This window comes from Chelon labrosus, assembly GCF_963514085.1.
Source record: "Chelon labrosus genome assembly, chromosome: 17".
In the NCBI taxonomy this organism is placed as follows: domain Eukaryota; kingdom Metazoa; phylum Chordata; class Actinopteri; order Mugiliformes; family Mugilidae; genus Chelon; species Chelon labrosus.
Window position 1 is genome coordinate 1,813,623 of NC_140350.1, and position 24,524 is coordinate 1,838,146.

Consider the following 24,524-nt stretch of genomic DNA (forward strand, 5'->3'; position numbering starts at 1 on the left):
TGAGTAAATACACATCTTTCAAGTGAAACAGCTCAGGTGTGTTAATGTTGGGAACTGGTGATGAACTTTGCCAATGGACCAAAAGATTGCAATCGTTAGTGACCACCAGAATCAACTTCTGTGCATTTCTTGTTCTTTCTATGAACTCTGCAGAACAAAGTAAAAGATAAGTCGACAAGGCTAAAGTCCACTCTAAAGAAAAAACTTTCCTATCAACTCTGCTTTCTTGTAATTTGGAGAGACTTGTCATGCTATGACTCAGACCTCCCAACAAATTACCAGAGATGATCATACACCCAGTCCCACAATCTGACACCAGTTTTTCTTCCATCTTTCTCCCCTCCCCTCTCCTCTACTTTTTTTTTTTTTTTTTTTTTTTTTAACTGTTTCCACTCAGAGTTGCTCCACATATGGTTTCAGTCTTTACTTTCAAAAAATGCAAACACACCAAACAGTTTGCAGGGAATGTTTGTGTGGTTGCTTTAAAGTCCTACCTTTTTTTTTTGTTTCTTTTGGAAGGGGAAGTGGCATGACATTCCAGCGCGCCGTGACAATTAGATTTTTGTGCTGGTAATGCATTTGAAGTGTTCCAGTTTTCAAATAAGACCCTCCTGAGGGTTTATATGTGTCATTTTACTTTCCTGAAAGTATGTGAGTGAGAGCGAGGCAGACAGACTTGGGTGTGTGTGTGTGTGTGTGTGTGTGTGTGTGTGTGTGTGTGTGTGTGTGTGCCTTAATGACAAAGACTCCGGCGCTATATCTGGAAGTAATCATCTCATTTCAGGCTGTGCTCCACTGTTCCCTCCCCATGATGTAATTGGAGTTTTTTTGCATGATGGTTCAGGCTGGTTTTATGGGGATTTTTCCAAAAGTTACCTTTCATTCATTCTTCTGTCTGTTTGCATTATACCATGAAGTTTAAATGTATAACCTTTTATTTTTCAAACAGAGATGATAAAATCAGTCATCAGGTCAATAGATATGCTCCATGCTGCCGTAAGGGTAATGCTTCTGACTGTAGGGGGATTTTACTCTTTGCCTGCATGTTTAGTTGTCAAGGGGGAGTGAGTTTGGCCTCCTTTCAGACATAGCAAAGGGGCCTCCTCCCGCCTCCACATACTGCTGAAACAACAATCTGAAAGTCAACATATTTTAAGGCTTTGAGCGCCTACTCTTGCTTTTACTTTTGTGTAAAAGAACATGTTATGGGAAGACTCCTCTATGTGACCATGTGGCAGTTCTTGATGTGAACAAAGTGGCCATTTAACCAGACCCAGTTGGTAGTGGATCTAGTTTGCATGTATAAGCACAGTCACACTCGGTCTCCATGTTGGAATATGATCTAATGATAACATGATATTGATTGGTGTGGGGTCATAGGTCGGAATCATCAAGAGAAAGAATAAAACGATTCTCAACAGAAGGGTCTGAACAGATGGATTCTTGTTGAAGAACTTAAAGAATATATGGTGATAGTGCTTTCTTAATTCATTTCTCTTTCTTTTATGTTCCTTCACATCTCAGCAATTCTCTACCTAACCAGAGAGGGGCAGTAACAGAGTCTGATGCAGAGTAGTAAACACACACACTAGCAGTAGAGAGTTGAGAGAGTGGGAGGGGAGAGGGTCCTCTGTCTGATCCTTTGTCATGGGAAGGCTTCACTCTGCTGTTTCTTACAGGGAGAGAGGGAGAGAGAGGAAGAGAGAGGGAACTTCCACACCACCAGACACTCTCCAGAGAACTTCTAACTATGTAACTGGAACAGAAAACAAAGGTTAGTTGCATTTCTTTCATGTAAAACTACACTTGTGTATTCCTAAATAGGCTTTTATTATGTGGACCAGCGATGCTCCTGGAAAATCACGTAGATTGTCGAACTTCACTGTAATGCTGCTGCAGGCACTGTTGCAGAGTTTTCTAAAAATGACCGATGTTTAAAAGAAACATAAACATGTCCAGCTCCTTATCTGACTTTGTTAAGAGGTTTAAAGGCTTTCATAGGCTTCATAAATGAACTTTCCAGAATATGATTTAAAACTATTATTACAACTATTACAACTATTACAACTGTTATTAGAAAGTCTTTATTAATTAAAGTCTTGTATGTGTGTGTGTGTGTGTGTGTGTGTGTGTGTTGGTGTGTGTGTGTGTGTGTGTGGCGGGGGGGGGGGGGGGGGGTCTACATTGTTTGTATGGATGCATGAGTTGTTAAACCAAACATTAAATCCAAATGTAATTATTTAAGCAAAGAAGCAAACTGTTGAAGTTTTCTAAAAGCAGGTATTCGCTTTCTGACACAAAATTCATATTAACTGTCACTCTGGTTTAATTTCTGAGCTATTATCCTTTGCAAACATCTGAGAATGTATTTTCTTATCGCATGGAAATCAAAATTGCTCTTTGTCTAGAGTGATAAGCAACAGTTTGGGCCTTATGCATTGTGAAACTATTTATCTCCACAGTGTTTCCACACGTTAGATGAAAGCCAGTTTATCAGGAGCCATTCCTCTAAGTGTTTACATGTCAGTGTGTGTTTATAATCAGCACCTCCCTGCTGACCTGTAGTCTGGGTGATGCAGTAAGAAAAACTCCTGCCTGCTCTTGACATGAGGCTGGGTTTTTTTCCCCCCTTCTTTTTTTCTGGAGGTCTGGAGAATGAACTCATGCTGATTGATTGTGTGACTGTGTAAAAGGATACCCTGCTTCCTGTAGGCCCTCTCTCCAGACAGCAGTACCAGAGATTCTTGGATCGACCATCTCCGTCTGCGAGTGTATGAGTGCGTGTGTGTGCTGTCTGTGGATTCAGGAAACAGTCACGTCTGAATTTTAAAATCCCTCTTATGTATCCTTATTCATTGTGGTCTTTTGTAGGCTACAACCTGGAATCTTGGGATTTGAAGGCAAATGTCTTTGTTTCATTTGATGTATTTGTTTCTCTTAGTCTTTCCCTTTTGTGATACTAGACAATCACTTTTTTCATAATCCTCTACTGGTTTAAACATTTATTCAACAAAATTACAGAAATTATGAATATTGTAAAGTTTTTAATTCAGTATAATTAAATGAATCAATGTTCAGTCGATGGTTTACCCATCCTGAACTTTTAACTGTGGCTGCTGCCTCAGTGAGTCTGGGGCTCTGAGGGAATACTTTCAAGGACTGGTCATGAGTCTGGTGCTAAAACGTTGATTTAGGTTTAGACTGCAGCATTTCACTCTCTGGTTTTATTGGTAGCACAGGGCCATGCATAGACTCTTTCCTCTGGGTCTGTTTTAATACTCAGTCTTCTTTAGGAATTTTTTTCTTTCCCTTAAAATATGCACATCTGAAATATGCGCTTGAATTGAGACATTGTTGTGTAGATATTAAAGGACCACATACTAAGTCTCAATCGTCTCTAGCTTAAACTATGCTGTTACTTCATGTTCCAACGATGGTAATGTGTATGTGTAACATTCATTTATATTCCAGTAAAAAAGTTAATCATCATGAATCAGTTATAATAACTGAAGTTACTATTTTGTACAGGCTTGAGAGTTTCAGACTGCTTCTTTTCCTTTACTTCAACTCAGGGAACAAATTGCCCGGCTTAATCCCGCATCCTCAGACTAAATCACCAAAAGGAGGTCAGTGAGATGAACAGCATGCTTCCTCAAAGGAGTGCTGTCTCCACACTGGGCTATGCTTCAGGTGAGACAACATTCGTTTTTCTACTTGGATGAATCCTTGACCACTTTAACACCTGTATTCTCTTCACTTTTGGGACCTTCTGATATCCTTCGGGTCAAACTGACTTGGGACATATTTAGGGTTTTAAAAACAATTCTGAAATAAAATTGTACTTCATAAACCATTAACATACATTGTCTTACATACGTACATACATATATATATTTAATGATGCAATCAGTCTCTACTTACAACACAATTAACAAAGAAAGTATGATTCGTTTGGTGACTTTTAGTCAACTCACGTCTTGATCTGTAGACACCAGCAAGAATGAGGATGCCAAAGTAGGCAGATGCACGATGTCCATCTCTTTCCACTGCTCACTGAAAACATGTCTCCCCTCAAGATTCTGTCGTTCAGCAGTGACAATATTTTCAGTATACACTTCACAACTAAAATGTGTTTACACATTCATGTAATCTGCTCTGTTTTCCAAAACAGAGTCAGCTGAATGACTATGAACAGGAATAGCCTCATGCAAGTTTGTCTGGACAGCTTTTTTCATTAGTGCATTTTTTCTTCTTGATTTTAGTTGGTATCTAGTGCTAGTCTAGTAGCTTATGCTTGTCGTGATCTAAATTTAAATGGGACAGCAAACTTCATCATTCACCAATATCACTTTGAAGTCCCATAATTAAACTAATAAATAAAACCTATATTTGTAAAGGAGATTTGTGTGTATTCAGTATCCAGCCAACTACGACTCAGGGCACGGCCCTTACTCTTGCTTAGATATTTGAGGATTTGTCTTGCAGTCGAGATAATGATGTACTATATTCTGGCTTGTCTTGGTCCACCAGCATTCTTCCATTTTTAGAAGAAACTAAAACCACTGATTGAGCCCAATACAAATATTGGCTTGAACTGTACCAGCGTACATTCTTTGCCTTCCCCCCACCCCACACCCCCGAAATCAGCAGAGCTACTACTTATTACATTAGAGAAGTTACATGAAACCTGACTGTTTATGTTGTCCAAAAGAAGACAGGACTTCATGGTTTGTTAATTTTCTCTTTGCTACAGACTGTATGAAGACTGAGCACAGCAGCGGCAGCTCAGTGGGTGGGACGCTGCTGAGGGGCTCACGCTCTAAGGCAGAGCTACAGGAACTGATGGAGACACTGCAGCGCAGGAAGAGTGCTTTGGAGGCCAGCTTGAGAGCAGCAGAGTGCAGCCGCAAGTACCTCAACATGCCTTCACCTGTTGGAACCCAGTCCTCAAGGCCGCTGTCAATCCTCAGTAACACTGAGCGCCCTCCATCTGCCCCTCGAAACTTCTCTTTCATGACCAGCAGCAGCGTCCCTCCATCACCTCGTCAGGGCGAACGCCAGCTGAGCTCTAATGGCTTGCTCCGTCATTCCCACTCTCATCACCAGTCACAAGACAGTCTGTTTCTCTCTAATGCTGCAGATGGAAGCTCTCTGCTCTCTTCCTATGGTGAGCCCATGCCTCGTTCTCCCAGGGTCAAAAGTGGAGCAGCCAGTATGCCGTCCAGTCCTCGAATGGGCCGCAGGCTATACTCCCAGAGCAAAGCAGGGGGAGAGTCTAGACAGAGGAAATACTCTACTGGCTCACTCAACAACCTGGGCACGCACAGCCGTTCACTGCCACGGCTTCACAATGCAGCAGAACCCCCGGTCCTGTCGCTGCCATCACGCCACTCAATGGGTTCCAACAGAGGAGTTGTCTCAGCAGGACAGCGTCGCAGTCTCTCCTCCTTAGAGCAGCCACCAGATGTGACAGTGCCAGCCAGCATGCCCAGCACGCCCAGGAGGGCCAGTCTGGCCTCTCTGAGCTCTCTGGGTGTTGACATTGAAGGAGCAGGCTTAGATCTGGGCTTTGGAGAGAGGAGGTTGTCCTTTGGGAAGGGTGGGTTGAGTCCAGCACAGAGAGTAGGCAGCATCAGCTCTTTGAATGGTAAAGAGGAGCTGAGAGATTACCACCAGCACCAAAGAGATGAGAGACTCAGGGAGCAGAAAGTGCAGAGACTGGTAAGTCTCTTTTTATCCCCAATTTCTCCACTTTTATATCACAGTTTATTAACACACTGTTTGAAAACAGTTTAACTAGTTAAATAATCAGTCATGAATGACTGTATGCAGGAATGCCAGCGTCTGGAGACCATCTTAAACCTGTGCACTGAGCTGGGCCAGGTAGCAAGAGAGCCAACGGGCTCAGCTGTTACTGACCTGCAGAAGATCAATAAGGAGTTGGAAAAGCTGCAAGTGTCAGATGATGAGTCAGTGTTCTCTGACTCCCCCAGTTGCACTGCTCCTGAGAGCTGCTTTGGGGCTAAAACCAGAGACTTCCAGCTCTCTGAGGAACAGCAGGGCAGCCAGCGTCAGCAAAGCAGCTACAGAGAGGCTAGATCCCTCTCACCAGCTATCAGCGTGAACAGCAGTGCTCCATCACCCTCTACACACCACAGAGCCAAAGTAAGTTTCATCAATCTCATGCCCTTTGACAATGACAGAAGAGTGAAATTAAGTGGAAGTGGGCGCCATTCATATGGAGTTTGCTCATGGACATAGTAAACACAAGGCAGCATATGAAGCTGGTCTGTTCTGTGCCCTGTTACATCCTGCCACAGAATGAGTAAACTGAGTGACTAATGGGTGACACACCAGTCCTGTGGAATGCACTTATGCAGACTGGGGTTATTTAGTTTATCTGTGTTTGTTTACCTATTGTAATATCAGAGATGTTTTTCCATTTCTAGTTAATTTGTGTTTCCTGTTACACATTTCCGCAGATATCCATTTAAAACCTACTGCCAATTACAAAGTTTCCAGAGAAAAGATAAAGTCATAAAACATGCCTCAAGTGTTTTTACAATTTATGTATCGTTCCTCATCCTGAAGTTAGAGTGGAAGAAATGTAGCAAGAAACTCATACAATATTCTACAATAACTAGCTTTGGGGTAGATTCCTAACAACTATCCCACTTACTCACAAGAACTGTAAGTATGTGCTGTTAGCAGTTTGTACGTTTCCTGTTTATGTGGGTTTCTCAGACGCATAAACCGAGAAATCACAGTTGCAAGACCTTCTTGAAGCACAAGCACATCCTGCATTAATGTGCCTGTTTAATTTATAAATAGAAGATACACCAAATATATCACACACTCTGATTTTAGCTCACAGACAGGCAGCTCCTCCAGCCCAGCTGTTTTACCACTCCAGAGCTGTAACTCGTCACCGTTGTGCCTGGTTTTAATGAAGAGGTCCTCGTTTTCTTGCAGCACTCTGAAACTCTTCAAGGAGGAAGGAACAGGAAATGGCTTTATCCCATGGAGAATTAGTGTACGCATGTGTGTGTGTGTGTGTGTGTGTGTGTGCATGCAGGAGTGTGTGAGCGGAGGAATGCTAGTGTATATGCAAAGACATGCACTTTTCCAGATGTTTTGAACTTTAAACCCAGGCTAAGTGGGTGGAAGACCCTGCAAAAGGAAAATGTAGTTAACAGGTATTCCAAAAAGTCTATTACTTTTTCAAGAGACCAAGTTAAGGCCATTTCTACAATCTCTCAGTTGCGACAGAGGGTTACAGACTCTAAATACCCTCTCCTTGCATTCCTCAGACCAGTGTGTGTGCAGGAAGAAAGAATGCTCACGACCCATCTAGGAGACTATAAATCCTAGAACCACTGATCAAATTAGCCTCATGATTACAAATAAAATCCCACCTAGCTTCTTTAAGGCAGAATATCTGATATTGTCTTTAATATACCCACACTTGGGTATGCATGAAGACGATGCAACATGTGGGACTTCTTTGGCATGACTGCAGTTGAGTGCAGCGATAGAGATTTCCATTACACCAAGTGGAAAAGAATCCCTTCCCTGTTGTCAGTGATCCAGCTTCGGATGAATTAATGCAGCAGCTGCTGTGATCCAATTCAATAAAAGCTGATTCTAATTACACCATGAAAAAGTAATTTCTTATGTTATGAAAACTCTATAACGTTTGAATGTGCACATTGTCTTCCTGCCAAAAAATTGGACAATAACTTTTCGCTGAATGTATGTATTCACAACATTTAAAGTTTTCTGCAGAGCCAAGTATTTATATGTGTTCCTGATGTCGTTCTAGGCCTTGGAGAGTGTGCAGCTGAAACAGGAAGTAACGCATATAGAGGAAGAAAGAATTCAAGTTCTGAACAACATAGAGGAGCTTGAGCAAAAGATCAAGGACCTGGACAACCAGATGGAGGAGTCTCTTCGAGAGGTAGGTAGCACAGTGCAGTATACACCGATCAGGCATAACATTATGACCACCCGCCTAATATTGTGTAGGTCTCCCTTGTGCCTCCAGAACAGTTGTGACTCATCAGAGAATGGACATGGGCCTTCTGAGGGTGTCCTGTGGTCTGGCAACAGCCTGTTGGGGTTAGTGGGGGCCTTTGGGTCCTATGGGTTGAGGGGAGGGGCGTCTGTGGATCATCCCACACATACTTGATCAGTTTGGGGTCTAGTGAATTTAGAGGCCAGGTCAACACCTTGTAGTGTTTTTCATGTTTTTTGTGTCGTTCCTTAACCATTTTTGTGTGTGTGCCTGTGTCAGGCTGCATCCTGCTGGGGATGGCTGCTGCCATCAGGGAGTGTCATTGCTATGGGGTGGGGGTGCCTTGGCTGGCCTAGGTGGGTGGTACGTGTCTAAGTAACATCCACATAAATTCCCCAGCAGAACATTGTATTGTTACAAGATGCTCAGTGTTATTCACTTCTCCTGGTGGTTTTCATGTTGTGGCTGATCAGTGTATAAACCCAACTGACACCTGAAAAGTTCTCATTCTTACCTGGTATGAGATAAACTGATGACTTCTGGATGAGGTGCAAAAAGCCATGTGCAACATTTTATCGCTGAAGCTCATCTTAAACAAAGCTGACGAGAGGAGCTGCCTATTGTGCAGTGTTGGTGTCGATTGAGGGGAGCATTAGGAATCAGAAGTGCATTGAATTAAAATCACTCCAGAGGCAGGTTTTACTTCATGGTACTACTTTATGGTTTCCTGCAGATGGAGGTGGAGTGTGCTCTGCTGGAAGGAGAACAAGAGTCTGAGATGGCTCAGCTGCAGAAGGAAAAGGAGCTTCTGGATGAACTCAAAGGAAAAATCCATAACATTGAGAAGACGAGCGATGCAGAGAAGTCACAGGTAAAAAACGTCAAAACACAAGATAAGATAAGATAAAATAATCCTTTATGCATCCCAATAATCAGAGATGAGTTCTAGTTCGCAATCTAACATGAGTTTGCATCTTTTCTAGTCTGTCCTTCAGTAGGAACTCAGAAAACAGTAGTCGGAGGTGAATAGGGTATGCTGGCATCAGGACTTACTAGATGGACAAGGACCCTTAGAAAGAAAAGCCACCACACAATCAAACTATTTCAGATCAGTTCAGTTCAAACGTTTGGCGGGAAATTTCTAAACAATTAAGCAGTTACATGTCCTTTAAAACCACATAAACTGATGCATTCTCCTGATCAGGCAGCAAGTTAAGGCACCTGCAGTGGACAAAAGATGGTGATTAGTTGTATTGTTCTCCAGAATAAGCTCATGTTGCTCCAACAGTCACAGAAAAAACATTAATTTATCACCTTCACTGTCTGGCATTCCTCTTATTACCTATTAGTTTCAGCTTCTGTTTTTGCTCCTGTATACCTTAGAGCCACATTTCGGAAGATGCCCATATAATTACCATGTGTTAAAAAAAATGCGAGCAAATCATTCCATTTTGGAAGGAAACTAATATCAGCTAAATCATACCATCCCTTGAAACACTTTTAAAATGCTTCTGTTTTTTACTTCTGTGAGGCAGACTGTCAGTAAAATTTAATTAAAAACTGGTTAACACATTATTCTTTTTTATTTGTGTACTTTTAATGTACTGTAATTTGGGTGTTTCTTTGTTGTCTCTCAGATAGTAGGGGAACAGTCAAAAAGTTTGGAGGATTTTGAGTTTCAGAAGCTGGAAAGAGAAATTAAGCAGGATGAGGAAAAGGAGAATCAGAGCCAAGAGCTGCTGCGAGAGATCGCAGAGTGTCAGCGTCTTACTGTCACACGTAAGGTGAGATTTGTGAGTGTGCCTGTGGCTTGCAGTGCATGTATAACATCACTTTTAGTGCTGGCTTGGCATCACTCTAACACGTGCCAGAAGTATCTACAGTACGAATACCACTGTGGTTATTTTTAGAGCACTGTAACAGAATGAATCTTAACAAGGTGTCAAGAAAAAATTTGACAACGATTTTAAGTGTGTGCCTTTTTATAGCTCAGCCTAGATATTCATCTGGGCTCTTCAGAGACACGTTCAACACATAAATTTTATGTGTATACTGTATACTTTAGTTAAAGTTATGTTACATAATAATGCTACAGTAATGGAATATATTTGGATAACAATAAAATGAGAGTAACAGGAATACTCAGTTGAACTCAACTGTTCATGTAAAAAGCAACATTGAGAACATGTATTACACCTAGTTGTCTTAGGGTACAAAACATTAAAAACAAGTACTAACACTACTTTAAAATATTTTTGTTGTCTTTTTTTCAATTGTGGTTTGTGTCATTAATCTTACTGCAGGTTGTGCATGAAAATAAAGCTGCACAATTATGAGATTTGCAGCACAAAGCATGAACTAATTACAGGAATTCCACAATGGTAAGCATGTGACACGGATCTAACACATTAATTGATTTTTCACTTGAGTGTAAAACCAGAGAGGGGACTGTATTAGATTTATGTATAAAGAAGATGTCATCTCAAATCACACACAAAAAAATGTAATTTTCCCTATTATTTAAATTACAATCTTGTTCACTCTGCCACTGCTTAAAAATACCACACATCTCTCCTGTATCTAACTTGACACAATCATTTTGTCTTGCACATTGTCAAAGTTAACCAATATTGTATACTGATGTAGCACTGTTTTTTTCTCATAGGAAAGACTCATGACACTGAAGAAACAGTCCTCACAGATCACTTTACAGGCTCAGCAAGAACGAGAGAATTTCCAAAAAGAGAAAAACAATTTGCTCATTATGCTCCAAAAGGTAAGAAAACTATCTGCATTCTGATATTTAAAAAATATTTCATTTTATTTACTTAAAGTGTGTCTGATGTCTGCAGGAGAGAGAGAAACTGGTGTCGTTGGAAGGAAAGTATGCAGAGCTGTCTGAGGGGCAAACCTTTACTAACAACCCTGTCACCATAAAAGAGGTAGGAATCAGCAGCTGTAAGAGTGCAGTCATACTTTACATATCCACCAGTAGAGTTCCCCTCTGTCTGTAAACAAAGTTCATCATTATGAATGGCCAAAGTCTGAGCATATGGGTCTTTTGATTTCTGGGATCACTGCAGCACTTGCATTCCCTCAAGGAAAGGAGAAGAAGCAGCAAAGAAAACTCTTCCCACCCAAGTGACAGCCTGTCCCATAAGAGGAGCCAGCAGCTCCTCACCTCTTACGGCAGATCTCTGGGACGCACGCTTCCTCCAAAGGTCACTACTTTTTATTAAAAAAGGATCTGATGCCACATGAAAAAAAAAGGAGTGGGGTCTTTTCTCATATTTTGTGGGTCTATAAACACAGTAGGAGCGGTAATCTTGTTCAGAAACAATGGCTGGATGCTATGTAGCCAACCTGCTAATAGAAATGCTACAAGTAAAGCTAGTAACTAGTATCTTATATAAATGATGCTATAAAGCCACTACGTTTTTCATATTCTGGCTTGCGTAAGTGGGAATTTCATTGCCCTATAAGTGCCTAAAAAACATTTTGCCTCTTGAGAATGACTCACCCACACAAGAATTCTTAGTTTCAGTCTGGCTTGCAACACCCATCCAGCTCATGACGGTTGCAGAACCTAGTCCTGAACAGCATACTGTATGTGCTGTTGTCTCTTTCCCAGGCTCACCTGCCTTTGTCCCAAAGTTCCAGCTGTGGCAGTGTTATCCCACAAAGCTTCACATTTTCCCCTCGGGAGATCAACACCCGCCGCCCGCCCAAGAGTGAGTCAGAGTACCAGACTTTCGCATCTTGTCTGCATCAAATTGAGTGACGGTAGTAGTAGCGTGAGCAGCTCTAAACCTCAGGCTGTGTGCCTGTTTGAAGGCAGGAAAAGCTGTAGTGATGGAATTATCTATGGTTATGCACAAAGGAACCTACATTTAGTCCAAATCTGATACCAGGCTCTGAGGGTTTGTCTTGCCAGAAGTGTGGTACATTGTGCAAGATTGGAATTTTGTTACTTTGAGACAAATGAACTGTTTGAACTGCATGATGAAAAAATGTAAACTTCAATACTGGAAAAGGCGTTACTTAATCCTTAATTTGTGAGCTGTATGTGTTTCATTTCATAGGTCCAGTGGGAAATGTCTTTAGATGGGAATGTTTGTTAGACAGTAACATTTTCCTGAAGCAGTATATGTCAGTACATGTTTTGCATATTTATGCTTTTTCTTGCAAAATGCAAACTAACATGAAAATAACACAGCATCATACAGTAGACTGAAATTCAACATTTTAGTAATCTAAGTTATTAAATCTAAACACCATTCCTATTGTGTTGGCTCAGATTGAATACCCTTTTCTTTCTCTAGATCGCTGGATCACTATTTTTTATCGAATTATCATTACAATGTGCTATATTTTTTGGCCAGCTACTTAATAAATTGCAGTTTTGTTCTTGTGCTTTGGTACTGGGACACTAGATCATTCATGCTGAGAGTGTTCCCAGTTTGTATTTGTAATATTTTACTCTGTCAGCAGGTAACAGCCATGCACACATGAACGAAGACAGGCAGAGACAAAGTGATTTTTGCAGCAGAATGGTCTCCGAGCCCAACGTGTTCATGGGCTCTATGTTCTCATACCCGGACAACAGCCAGGCCTCGGACACCGTCAGTGTGGACAGCTCTGACAGCCTGGAGACCAGCTTTTCTGCCTGCTCTCCAGATAACATCTCCAGGTTAGAGAGGAACCACGATGACGAAGAGTTTTGAAGAACAAGTAAAATAGCAGTTGCAGAAGTTTTTTCTGAAGAGCTGTTTAATGAGTCTGTAATGTTCTTTGTTAGATGAGAGACACATATATTTACATGGTATTTAGTTGTTTTCATATTGACAATTACATACAAATGATGTCATGTCATGTTTATGGCACTGACACTTGTCATGTCCATGCCCACCTTAGTGTTATTTGAGTCAACTTATTTCTTGCAAAATTACATGCAGTACATGCAATTATTTTTGTCAGCTAGATTTATTTGCTGTAGTAGGTTATGATACATACTCAACCAACTGGAGAAATCAAGTTCTTCATGTGCTTGACAACTATTTCCATTTTTGATCAGCGCCAGCACATCCAACATGGCCAAGATTGAGGAGATGGAGCGTTTACTCCGGGAGGCACAGGCTGAGAAACAAAGACTCCTTGAGCATCGTGTAATGAGCCCAACCTAAACAATTTACTGCGCATATGGCTGTGTGGGTTTGACAGCGGATGTAATTCACATGTGCAGGAGCGGGAGATGGAGATACGTAGGCAGGCTCTGGAGGATGAGCGAAGAAGAAGGGAGGACCTGGAGAAACGGCTGCAGGAGGAGACAAGTAGGAGACAGAAACTCGTAGAGAGAGAAGTGAAGCTCAGAGAGAAACAGAGATCCCAGGTATTTAAACTCATGATAACGGTGATGGTTGTCTTCCCTATTAAGTTTGTGTAAATAAACAGAGCACTAAAACGCTGACATCTTTCTTTTCATTTCATTGCTTTTTCCATAGTCCCGGCTGTTGACTCGCTACCTCCCTGTAAGAAAAGACGACTTTGATCTTCATGGCCACATCGAGGCGGCTGGACACAACCCTGATGCCTGCTTCCACCTGGCCATCACTGATAAAACCTGTCGAGGATTCCTGGTCAAAATGGGAGGCAAAATCAAGACGTGGAAGAAACGCTGGTTTGTGTTCGACCAGAATCGCAGGACCCTCACATATTACGCAGGTGAGTCCTTCCTTCTCTCGGTTGAGTTGTTGATGTGCAGCTTCACATATGAGACAAAGCGACTGCAACAGTGAGGTCACTTTGAAGAATATGCCAGAATACTTTGGACGCTGAGAAGGAGCTTTGATCAGAGCTCTGTTTATATTCTCCGCTGCAGACAAGCATGAGACCAAGATGAAAGGCGTCATTTATTTCCAAGCCATAGAGGAGGTGTACTATGACCATTTAAAGAATGCACACAAAGTAAGTCATGGGTCTGTGTCTTTTAACATGTGGCTCAACTTTTTTTTAAATATTTACCTATGTTTGTCTCTGCTTTTCTCTCTCCCACACTGCATCTCTTTATCCTGCTTCCCTCTCAGTTACTCACAAATATTTTTCTTTTTTTCCTCAAAATTACACCCCTCCTCACACAAGAGCCCCAACCCATCACTGACCTTTAGTGTGAAGACCCACGATCGGGTGTACTACATGGTGGCTCCTTCTCCTGAGGCCATGCGTATCTGGATGGATGTTATTGTAACGGGTGCCGAAGGACACATGCATTTCATGGTATAACAGCAAACACATGTGACAGCATACACATGTCGTGTAGGGCCAAGATGGATCAGGTCAACAAAGATTAGCTTCTGTTTACATTTGTAGCATCAAGATGACGTGCTCAAATGCACACTATACGTGTATAATGTAATCATGTATAAACAGATTAAAAAATGGATATACAGATTTCAAAATTAAGCTATTTAGCGGTTTTGGTGGTCACGTTTTCCATCCCAATATAAAATCAATGCACAACCTCTTCCTGTCATGTGTGGCTGTGTTCTGTGAAAACTGAATCAGGGAAGATTCTATATGATCAAAAATGTAGCATCTGCTATTTTCTAACCTACGCTACAGACTGATGATGCTTCTCTCAAACAGATGAATATCTGTCTTGCAGCTTTTTACAAACTCTAGCCTTTTTATAATGTTTCAATTTGACATGTCCACCTCTTTATATGCCTTCATCTTCTTCCGCCTCCGTCCTCTTCCAGTTGGACTGCATCTCTTAGTCTTTCTTTATCTCATTAAAATGTATTTCCTCTGAATGTAATTATGACTGCCCTTTTACCCTGATAAGATAATCTCTTTTGCTGGCCTCTTTTTTAGTTTAGCTGAGATTTTATATTTCAATATTGTCACTAACTATTCATAATATTCAAATGAAAGTAGTGCTTTAAATTCTATATGATTTAATTCAATTTGATTGCTGCTGCCAGACTACCAGCATAAGCTGAGATTGTCTGCTTATCTAAAGCAGGGCTGAATGGCTGCCATTTGTATTCCTTCAAACCAGATACGATACATTTCTATCACTTTCATTGCAGGGAAATTAAATTTCCTCACACATGCTTATTTAATTAACAAAGGGACGTTATTACAGGCACTTTTAGGATTTTTTTACATTTTGTTACAATGTATTTTGAACTGTTCTGCTCATAGAATTAGAAAATTGCCCAGATCACAATGGTACTGTGTTTCATGCCGACCACTGTGCAGCTAGCTCCCTCTGTCTGTAGTAGACGCTGCGGGCCTGCTCTGATGAGGCCATGTTGTGCAGCAGTGATGCTGTGCAGTATGTACCGCATAACCCACATGTTCCATAACACTAAAGCATTTCATTTTGTGTATTCACCAGCAGAGGTCCTCAGTGCACAGTTAATACATTGGAATGACGTAATGCTGTCTGTTTGGCACGTACACACGCACAGTATTCACAGATCAGGCATAACATTAAAACCACTGACAGGAGAAATAAAACCCATTGACCATCTTGTGACAATGCGATGTTCTGAAACTTTTGGACCTGGCATTTATGTGGATGTTACTTAGACATGTATCACCCACCTAGACCAGACCAGACACCACCACCACATAGCAATGACACTCCTTGATGGCAGAAGCCATCCCCAGCAGGATGCAGCCTGACACACACACACACACAAAAATGGTTTAGGAACAACTCAAAAAACATGAAGAACAGCACAAGGTGTTGACCTGGCCTCTAAATTCACTAGATCCCAAACTGATCAAGTATCTGTGGGATGATCAACAGAGGCCCCTCCCCTCAACCCATAAGCATCCACTAACAACATTCTGTTGCCAGACACCACAGGACAACCTCAGAAGGCCCATGTCCATTCTCTGATGAGAACTGTTTTGGAGACACGAGGGAGACATTCACAATAATAGGCAGGTGGTCATAATGTTATGCCTGATCGGCTTAAAAATATAGAAGAAAAGATACTCTACATTAAGTATCTACATTTTTATTTCTTAAATTTCAAATGTGTGTGTTTATAAGCACAAGTATATTAAGTATTAGATTTGCTTTTGAAAGAAAAAAATCTAAACACACTTATAATCTTGAAAACTTAATATTTTTCATAATTATATTTTAAATGTGTTCTACTGCATATATTTGTATATTCTTTTCAACAACCTGAATGTATCTGATGAAAGATTACATCAACAGTAAGTGACTGTTGTTTTAGAGACTGCAGGGCTCGCTGTGTATCCTTTGCTGGCTGAGTGTTGGCTTACTCCTGTAGGGTGCAGATCAGGCTGCAGAGCTGACAGTGTTACAGATGAGTAGGTGCATTTGCTGGATGCTTCTCTGTGAGTTGTTTGTCAGGTAAACATCTCATCCTCACGCTGTTGTGCACCGTATGAGACATAAGCTTTGACACAAAACAAATGTCTGCATTATATATATTGAATACATTTAGTATTTTATATTTTGTATATATACATATTTGGATTCCAGTTGACTCTATACAGCAGATTTTTATACTCAACATGTGTCATTAATAAATGATTCAGATCATGAATATTCTTCAGTATGTTTATTTTGTCTTTTGGACACAAACACTATGTTTCACCTGAACGTATTGCCATGGAAATTCATTGATTAAAATAGACCTAAATTGGTCTTGTTGTATAGTGCGGGGGCCTGCAACCTTTACTGTCAAAGGAGTCATTTTTCCCCCTCTCCCACCACAAAAATTCACCTGGAGACACAAACATATTTGAGAGAACAGATGATTTGATAACAGTTCTTACATGTGTTTTGTGTCCATAAAGGCTGGGGATACAGGCAGCAATAGAATGTAACACACATATTTAATTGAAGAAATATTAAAACTTTTTATCTTATTCTAGAATCACAGGATCACCTCAAACTCCAAGATAAGAGGTGTTCCTTCTCTGTGAAAAATATCACAGCCAACAATTAAATGAAATAAAAATAACATTATTTCCAACTTGGCCGTAGGTGTGCATGCGAGTGTGAGTGGTTGTGAGTGTGAATGGTTGTCTGTCTCTCTGTGTTAGCCCTGCGATAGACTGGAGACCTGTCCAGGGTGTACCCCGCCTCTCGCCCGATGACAGCTGGGATAGGCTCCAGCAGACCCCGCGACCCTTAACAGGAACAAGCGGTTCCTGAATGAATGAATAACATTATTTCCACGTTATTTGATGTTAAATCTACAGGGAGCTGAAGGGACACATGCAGCTCCAGACCCACAGTGTAGTCCTATTCAGGTGTGTGATCAAATATCTTTTATCAAATTATCCTATGTACGTAGACTTGAACTTTGATCAGTAAATACCAAAATCATGGCAGCATTTTCTGACAATTACAAAATTTCTGACAATTATCTGGATTAAAAACAAACTGATTGGTCTCTAAAATGTGCCACAAATTTACAGTGATGCATTATTGTGAAACACTAAATAATTCAATAATTACATTTGAAATTGTGTAATCTGCTCCTATGTAGTGTATGTGTGCTCATTAAGGCACTCATGTTTTAAACTCCTCCTCCAGACACTCACAGTCTTTCATTGGTTGACCTAGTGGGGTTGGCATGGAAACACAGAATGAAGCATGCTAAATTAGGTTCTAAATAGGCACATCGTCTCTCCAGAGGCTGAAACACACACAAACACATACAGACCAAAGAGAGCAAGGGTGGCCACAGTTCATTATGGGTGCTGTAATTTGTGTAACATATTTGGGGCGAGGGGCTGGCCTTAAAGATGGCAAGACTGTCTGCAGGGAAACACACAAACACTAAACAAAGGTGCTCTCAGACAGCTTATGCAGTATAGCTCAAAAGTTTATTCCACGTTCTGTGGTTGTGCTGCTCTCAAGGCTGTTGTCACCATAAGCATGAAAGACACATTGCTGGGTAATCATGTGAATGGTTGCTGACAAAAGGCAGCTTTCACTGAATATGTCTCTTTTCGTTTCCCTCTATAAAACGGCCTCAATCATATTCACATCAGCATTTTAATGTAACGGAGAGCGCAATGTAATTTATCACACTGTGGAACAATGTGAGCCCTTATTCCTGATCTCTGCTCTAGCAAACCTCATTATAAACCTACAAGCTGTTTAAGATTTTTTTAAACGCTTTAATCTCAGATTGCAGGTGTTACCACTGGGCAACCATGTGTTGTGTCCGAGCCTCAGGGGGAAACTGTTCTTTTCCCAGAAAAAAATGGTGTTGCCCTCTGTAGTGTGTATCAGCACCTGATGCGGTGCAATCCTCGTGTTTTTCCCAGTAAACGATCGTCCTCTCTTCTTAGCTTGCAGCCTTTGGCTTCATGAAACGCACAGAGACCTTTTTGTGTCACCTCAGAAAAAAATCCTTTTTGCTAAACAAACATTCACCCTTTGTCCTTTACTCCTTATTCCTAACACCAGACTTCTCTTATCATTACCACATGACTCAGATCAGCTTTGCATTTTTAAACTTTCTCCTCCCAGCAATAATAGCGTTCCAGCATTATTTTTCGTTTATTTTCACTCCAGCCTTTTCTGTTAAGCATGCGCTTGTGCTTTTCTGCAGCGATATTAAATTTGCGTTCAAAGCAGATCATCCACTCAGTCTCAGGGAATAATTCAGCAGATCCATGATGTGCATTTTACACCAAGAATAGCAATGACACACATTCCCAAACCCTTTTCCTGATAATGAGGTACGCATGTTAAGCGTTTTCGCTGGCAGCTGATTGGCCGGGCTTTACTGACATTCATGTGCTCACTATTCGGGTCAGTGAGCTTGGAGTGTGGATGATGTTGGAATGAGGTTTCTGTGAGGACAATCTGAGCCTGGGTTGTAGTAAGATGGTGAGCTACTGTAGCAATTAGACAGTAACAATATAAGGTGTTTTTTCATCCTCTTTACTTTGATTCTTTATCTTTGTCTGTCATCTAGCTTTAACCTAGATGACAGAAAACCAGTACATTATTCCTTATTTGTCTGATCTGTTTGCTGAAAATATAGAACAGGATATAATTCACAACTTAAACAGATCTTGTTTTGCTAAGTAGTCATATTGTTTATTGATTAAATATGAAACAGAAAAACATAGACAAATCTCTACACAAAGATAACGTTATCATCTGAGTATAATTGGGATATGGATAAAGATGTGCCGTGTACAAGCTGGAGATCTCATCTCACCGCTCTGTCTTGCTCAAATGTCCACAGTGCCATTCAAAATGGCTACTGTCTACTGTCCACCGTCCATGTTGTTATTTCCATCCCCCCTTCAAAACGTACAGTCCCTCCAATAGTTCACAGTGAGATCTGATATTGTTACATATGAGCAGGCGGACACTCAGGCTCTGTACAGTTCAACATCTTGTGCAAAAATTATTGGCACGTTTTCTGCTACATACATCCAGAGATAGGTGTGGAATGTAAATTTGGTCATTGCATTTATTTATAGAGCTCCTGCGGTTCATCTCCTGACATAAATAAAAAGGTAAAGGGACCGGTTGTTATCAAAGAGACTTGCTGGAAAGAAAGACAAAAAGACTTGAGAGTTCTTACAAAAGTGGGAGTAACAAAAGATAAAAGTACTGTAGAAAAGACTGAATACATTTTGACAGTTGGTAGGAAAAGCACCCTTAGAAAGGCACTCGCCCATGTTGTGTGTATGTGACTGTTTTCCCAGACGAACGTTTCCTTCTAGCTTATCCACAGTCACTGATGCATCTGTGTGTTCAAGTGTGACCATCAACCTTTCCTGAGTGCATGTCCAGTTGGCTCGGCACCAAAGGGCCAAGCCAGTTACCTTGACTCCCTGCGGAGATGTTTTGTGCTTGAGTGCTGTCAGCCTTCTTGACTCTGTTATTGTTGCTTATGGTGTAGTGAAGAGATGACAGAGAGACAAGCCAAAAATTTGAATTTAAAAACATTTCAATATTGGAAGAAGATGTTGCAGTCAGAGCCTTAATCTGTATCCATAACTGATTCACTCCATTGTTTTATTTTCTTATTTGAGTGCTGCCACCTGTAGCTGGAGGTTTGTTACCAACCCTGCGGACAGGAACCTTGGACACAGGTATCTTGGTGCGAGGGGGTTCTTTAGTCTGAGGGATTTGGGAGGCAGGGTGAGACTGTACGCCATGTTTCACGGGGATCTTTGAGTCACGCGGTAAACTGGTAAGGACTCTCGGATGTTGAAGCTGCTGACTTTCCTCCTGGGTGTGTTTTGAGGTGGGTGCATTTGCCTCAACAGCACTGATTTTATCTTTGCTCCCGGCATCATGTGAGTTGAAATGGGCCCTCTCTTCTACAGGAGTAGGTGGGTCCCTGCTTATCATCTCATCATCAGCGTGCTGGCTGTCCCGCACTGGTAGCTTGCCCACTCTGCTTCCTCCTACTACAGGTATTTTGCTAAGTCCTGATGCCTTTACTTGTGGTGTCCTCTTTTCTCTGGAGTGGCCCTGGAGGCTTGTTTGTGATTCTGGCAGTTCTGTTTTGGATAACTCTGCTTGAACTCCCTGCCCACTTGTGCTATTTGGATTAGCTTGTTGCCAGTTCACTGTTGTCAGTCCACTTCCCCTCATCTTGGCAGTGGGTGGAGCTTCACTTGGGCAAGGTGCAGGTATAGGAGAATGAGAGATGATGGGGCAAGGGTCAGTTTTAGGTGCAGGAAGGTCTTTAGAAACAGAAGTAGGAATACAAACAGAGACAGGAGGGTCTGTAGATACAGAAACTGGAACGTGAACAGGAGCAGGAGTCTTAGATACAGAAACTGGGATCTGAGCAGGAGCATGAGGGGTACTAGATACAGAAACTGGGATCTGAGCAGGAGCATGAGGGGTACTAGATACAGAAACTGGGATCTGAGCGGGAGCAGGTGGGGTTTTAGATACAGAAACTGGGATCTGAGCAGGAGCATTAGGGGTACTAGATACAGAAACTGGGATCTGAGCGGGAACAGGTGGGGTTTTAGATACAGAAACTGGGATCTGAGCTGGAGCAGGTGGGGTTTTAGATACAGAAACTGGGATCTGAGCAGGAGCAGCTGGGGCTTTCGATACAGAAACTGGGGTCTGATCAACAATGGGAGGGACTTTAGATTGAGAAACTTGCATTTGAACCGGCGGATTTGTAGATACAGAAATTAGTGCTTGAGTAAGAGCAGGAGGGGCTTTAGATTGAGGTTCTAGGATCTGGCCCAGAGTGGTAGGTGTTGGGGATGTTGTAGAAACAACAGGGGCCGGACTTGGTCTGGGAGTTAGGGGAACCTTATCTAAAGAGACTGGTGCAGTGGGTTTAGGTGTGGGAGGAAACGTACCTGAAGAAGTTGAAGATGGAGATGGGACTAATACAGGGGTGGGGTGGGTTTTAGTTGTGGCAGTCAAGGAAGCAGGAAGACAAAGATCTGGAACAGTTACAAGTGAGGGAGGGGGGTTATTTAGGTCCATTGGAGTAGTGGTAAGTACAGGCTTGCTAATTACTGCTGAAGTGAAGCCTGCAGTTGTAGTTGATGTGGAAACGGTCGTCATCTTGGAGAGAATTACAGGTGCAGGAGGAGATGGTTTGGTTGTCACTGTACAGGCTGGTGATACAGTCACTTGGGCTTTAGGTTCTCCTGTAGCCGAGCTTAGAAAGGGTTTGTAGGAAGTGGACGTTTGGATGTTCAAACTGCTAGCTGAATCAAATTTAGCAGATGGAGGTTGAGTAACAGCAACAGGGATGGGGGCGCTATGGGTTACTGATGGAGTTTTCACTAATGCTGGAGGTGAAGAAGCTACAGGATCAGGTTTACTTATAGCAGCAATAGTTTGAGGAGATGCAGAAATCTCTGAAGCCAGTTTGCAAACCGTAGAGTTAAGATTTGGGCTAACTGAAGGAGCTTTGACTATAGTGGCCGGGGTGTTCGGAGGAGCTGTGGTAGTTGTAAAGCTGGAGGTTGCTGCGGGTTTCATTGTTGTCAAAGGGGAAGACATTATTGGAGCTGAACAGCTTGTTAATGTTACAGGAGGCATTGAAGCTTTCGTTCCAGTGGGTTCAGGAGTTGATTTCATTTTAATGCTGGTAAAAGGCTCAGGGGCTGGACTAGAGTCTGAGGTCAATGTGACTGAATGGGTAGTCAAAGTGGAGGATTTGGTCAAAGTAGTGATGATAGTGCTCGGCTTGGAAATGGGGTAAGAGGTTGAAGTTGTCTTTGTCAGAGAAGTCAAGGATTGGGACAACGCTGTTGTGGGGATGGCTACAGGAGAGGGTTTTGCTGTAGCAGCAGTGCAGACAGCTGTAGAAGTCAGAGGAGAGGAGACGATGGGTTTGGAGAAGAGAGATGTGGATGATGGCGTGACTTCAGTTACCACAGCATTGATAGTACTGCTGGCTTTTCCCCATTCTGCCTCCACATCAGCCATGATATCTCCACCCCCTGAGATGGAGTCAAAGGTCAGGAGAGAGGAGATGTCTGCCAGCAAGGAGCTCAGGCTGGATTCACCAGGTATCATTGGTGGTGCAGAGGTGAGCAAAGGTGGTACATGCTCATTAGTTCTACTCACGCCGTCTGCTGTCACCTTTGGAGGTGTGGTGTCTGTTGGGGATGTAGCCGTACTGTCCTGAGTTGGTGAGGTCCTGTCTGGCTCGCACCTTTCTGTCTCAGGGCTCTCCAGAGAGCGAGGGTGGGACTTGGGTGTGAGGGTGAGGTCCTCTTTGATAATTTCCACACTGTTGGCACGGGATGACGTGAGAAGTGGGCTTAGAGGGGCTTCCTCCTTGTCCTCTTTATCTTTTGATCGGAACTTAACATTGCCAAAGAGACCCTTCAGCCCACGTCTTTGCCTGCTCGTGGGCTGGGACACAGTGTGAACTCTGCGGTCCCCCACTCCTCTTCGGCCACCCCTCAGTAGTGACAGGAAGGTGAGGGACTTGGCTGAGCTGGCTGAAGAAATGGAGGCGCGAGCATGGGCGGCAGCCAGAACGCCATCTTCACCCGCTGGCTCCTCCTCTGTCTGTTCTCTTTCTCCTTGACTCACCTCATGTCCCTTTTCCATGTCCCACTCCTGCACTGAATCTGGTGCAGGAGTCCCTGATAATTCTTCAAGGGTTTTGCTCCTAATAACAGGTGACTTGTTGTTTCCACTCCCTTTGCTTCGAATAGAAAAGATGTTACCTGTCTTGCGTTTGCCAAACAACTTGAATCCTTTTCTGATTTTTCCACTTGACTGCGATTCACCAGGCGGAGGGTCCATGTTCTCCGTTTGTACATCCATCTTCTCTCTGTGGATAAGAAATCCTTGTGTCTCTTGCTGCTGTTATTATTCCCCGAGCAATGGATGGAGCATTTATATCCAGACCCTTATCTTAGCCTTAGCCGTTCACTACCTCTGCTGCTCTCAGTGCGTTTCTTTATTAGTTGTCTGTATCCCTCCCTCTGTCTCTCTCTTCCATCCAGCCCTTTCTCTTCTATTTCTCCCTTGAAAGCCCCTCCCCTTTGCCTCGTTTTTTTTGTCTGGCTGCACTCCCTGGTTGCCATAGCAACTGAGGAGCTAAGCAGCTTTCGTCAGTATTGCAGAGCCAGGGGCTGTCATCAACCCACCCTGAACACAGCTTTCTCTTCCTCTCTGTCTGATGACTCTGTTTACATAAACAGCAAAGACAAATGCTCCATTAATAAGGCCAGATTTTGAATTCTGTCTTTATATAAACATCTCGTCTAGATCAAAGCACTATTGTAAATAAACAGGTATTTTATTCACATTTACTCTATTGCAGCAACGTACACACTCCAATCTGATAAAATTGTATAAAACTCTTTTCAAAAAATTATTGAAAACAAGCAATGTTAAATTCAAGCTTATGGAGATAATTAGCATATCAACCTATATACATGTATGCACATTATTTTCCAGTTTCTTTTATTTAAAAATGAGTGTACTCCATATTATAGCAAAGAAAAAAGTGTAAAGGATAATGTTTAGAATGTTTCTGCTGTAATTTACTTTAAAGCAATCAGTTTGTTTGTGGAAATGACCTTTTGAACTTCAGAGTCAACAGCAGTCCTGAAGAAAATGAAGCCAAGCCATGAATGAATATGAATATATTTCATATATATATATGGGCCAATGAATGAGATGTGGCCATGGAACAAGTGCGGCCTCTTGTGGTTGCTGGAGAATCAACATGAGGTGCAGCTTAGCACAATGTCTGAAAATAAAGCTGCTGTCTCATCCACATATTTTCCCTGGCCCAAGTAAGTCTGTGTTTGTGCAAGTGGTTTCAGCAGTCTTTGAACAAGGCTGGTTATTTCTCCAGGTTTGAAGTTTTTAACAAAATGTTTATGTAAGCACTGGTCTGTTTTTAGAGGGGGCTTACATTACTGCAGCAGGGATAGAAAATGTATGTGATCTTCAGTAATAAATGCATTGAAGCTAAAAGTGTAATCAATTAATAATCATAATAATAAAAGTATAAATGCCTCTTTA

At 42.0% G+C, this 24,524-nt stretch overlaps 1 protein-coding gene across 1 annotated transcript; it reads left to right on the forward strand.

The window, feature by feature from the left end:
* The first annotated feature begins 1,371 nt into the window (after positions 1 to 1,371).
* Positions 1,372 to 16,743, forward strand: phldb2a (pleckstrin homology-like domain, family B, member 2a). Its single transcript, XM_084564953.1, has 17 exons — positions 1,372 to 1,774; positions 3,573 to 3,690; positions 4,754 to 5,721; positions 5,833 to 6,165; positions 7,823 to 7,957; positions 8,748 to 8,885; positions 9,652 to 9,798; positions 10,680 to 10,790; positions 10,867 to 10,956; positions 11,098 to 11,235; positions 11,646 to 11,745; positions 12,506 to 12,704; positions 13,089 to 13,179; positions 13,257 to 13,403; positions 13,516 to 13,735; positions 13,893 to 13,978; positions 14,153 to 16,743. The coding sequence occupies exons 2-17, from the start codon at positions 3,636 to 3,638 to the stop codon at positions 14,291 to 14,293; spliced, it is 3,099 nt and encodes a 1,032-aa protein (XP_084421079.1). The 5' UTR covers positions 1,372 to 1,774; positions 3,573 to 3,635; the 3' UTR covers positions 14,294 to 16,743.
* Positions 16,744 to 24,524: the final 7,781 nt, after the last annotated feature.

Coding starts and splice junctions, on each gene's coding strand:
- phldb2a (XM_084564953.1), top strand. CDS start 3,636: ATGAACAGCATGCTTCCTCAAAGGAGTGCTGTCTCCACACTGGGCTAT. Junction 7,958..8,747: donor TGGAGGAGTCTCTTCGAGAG/GTAGGTAGCACA, acceptor GGTTTCCTGCAG/ATGGAGGTGGAGTGTGCTCT. Junction 12,705..13,088: donor TCTCCAGATAACATCTCCAG/GTTAGAGAGGAA, acceptor ATTTTTGATCAG/CGCCAGCACATCCAACATGG.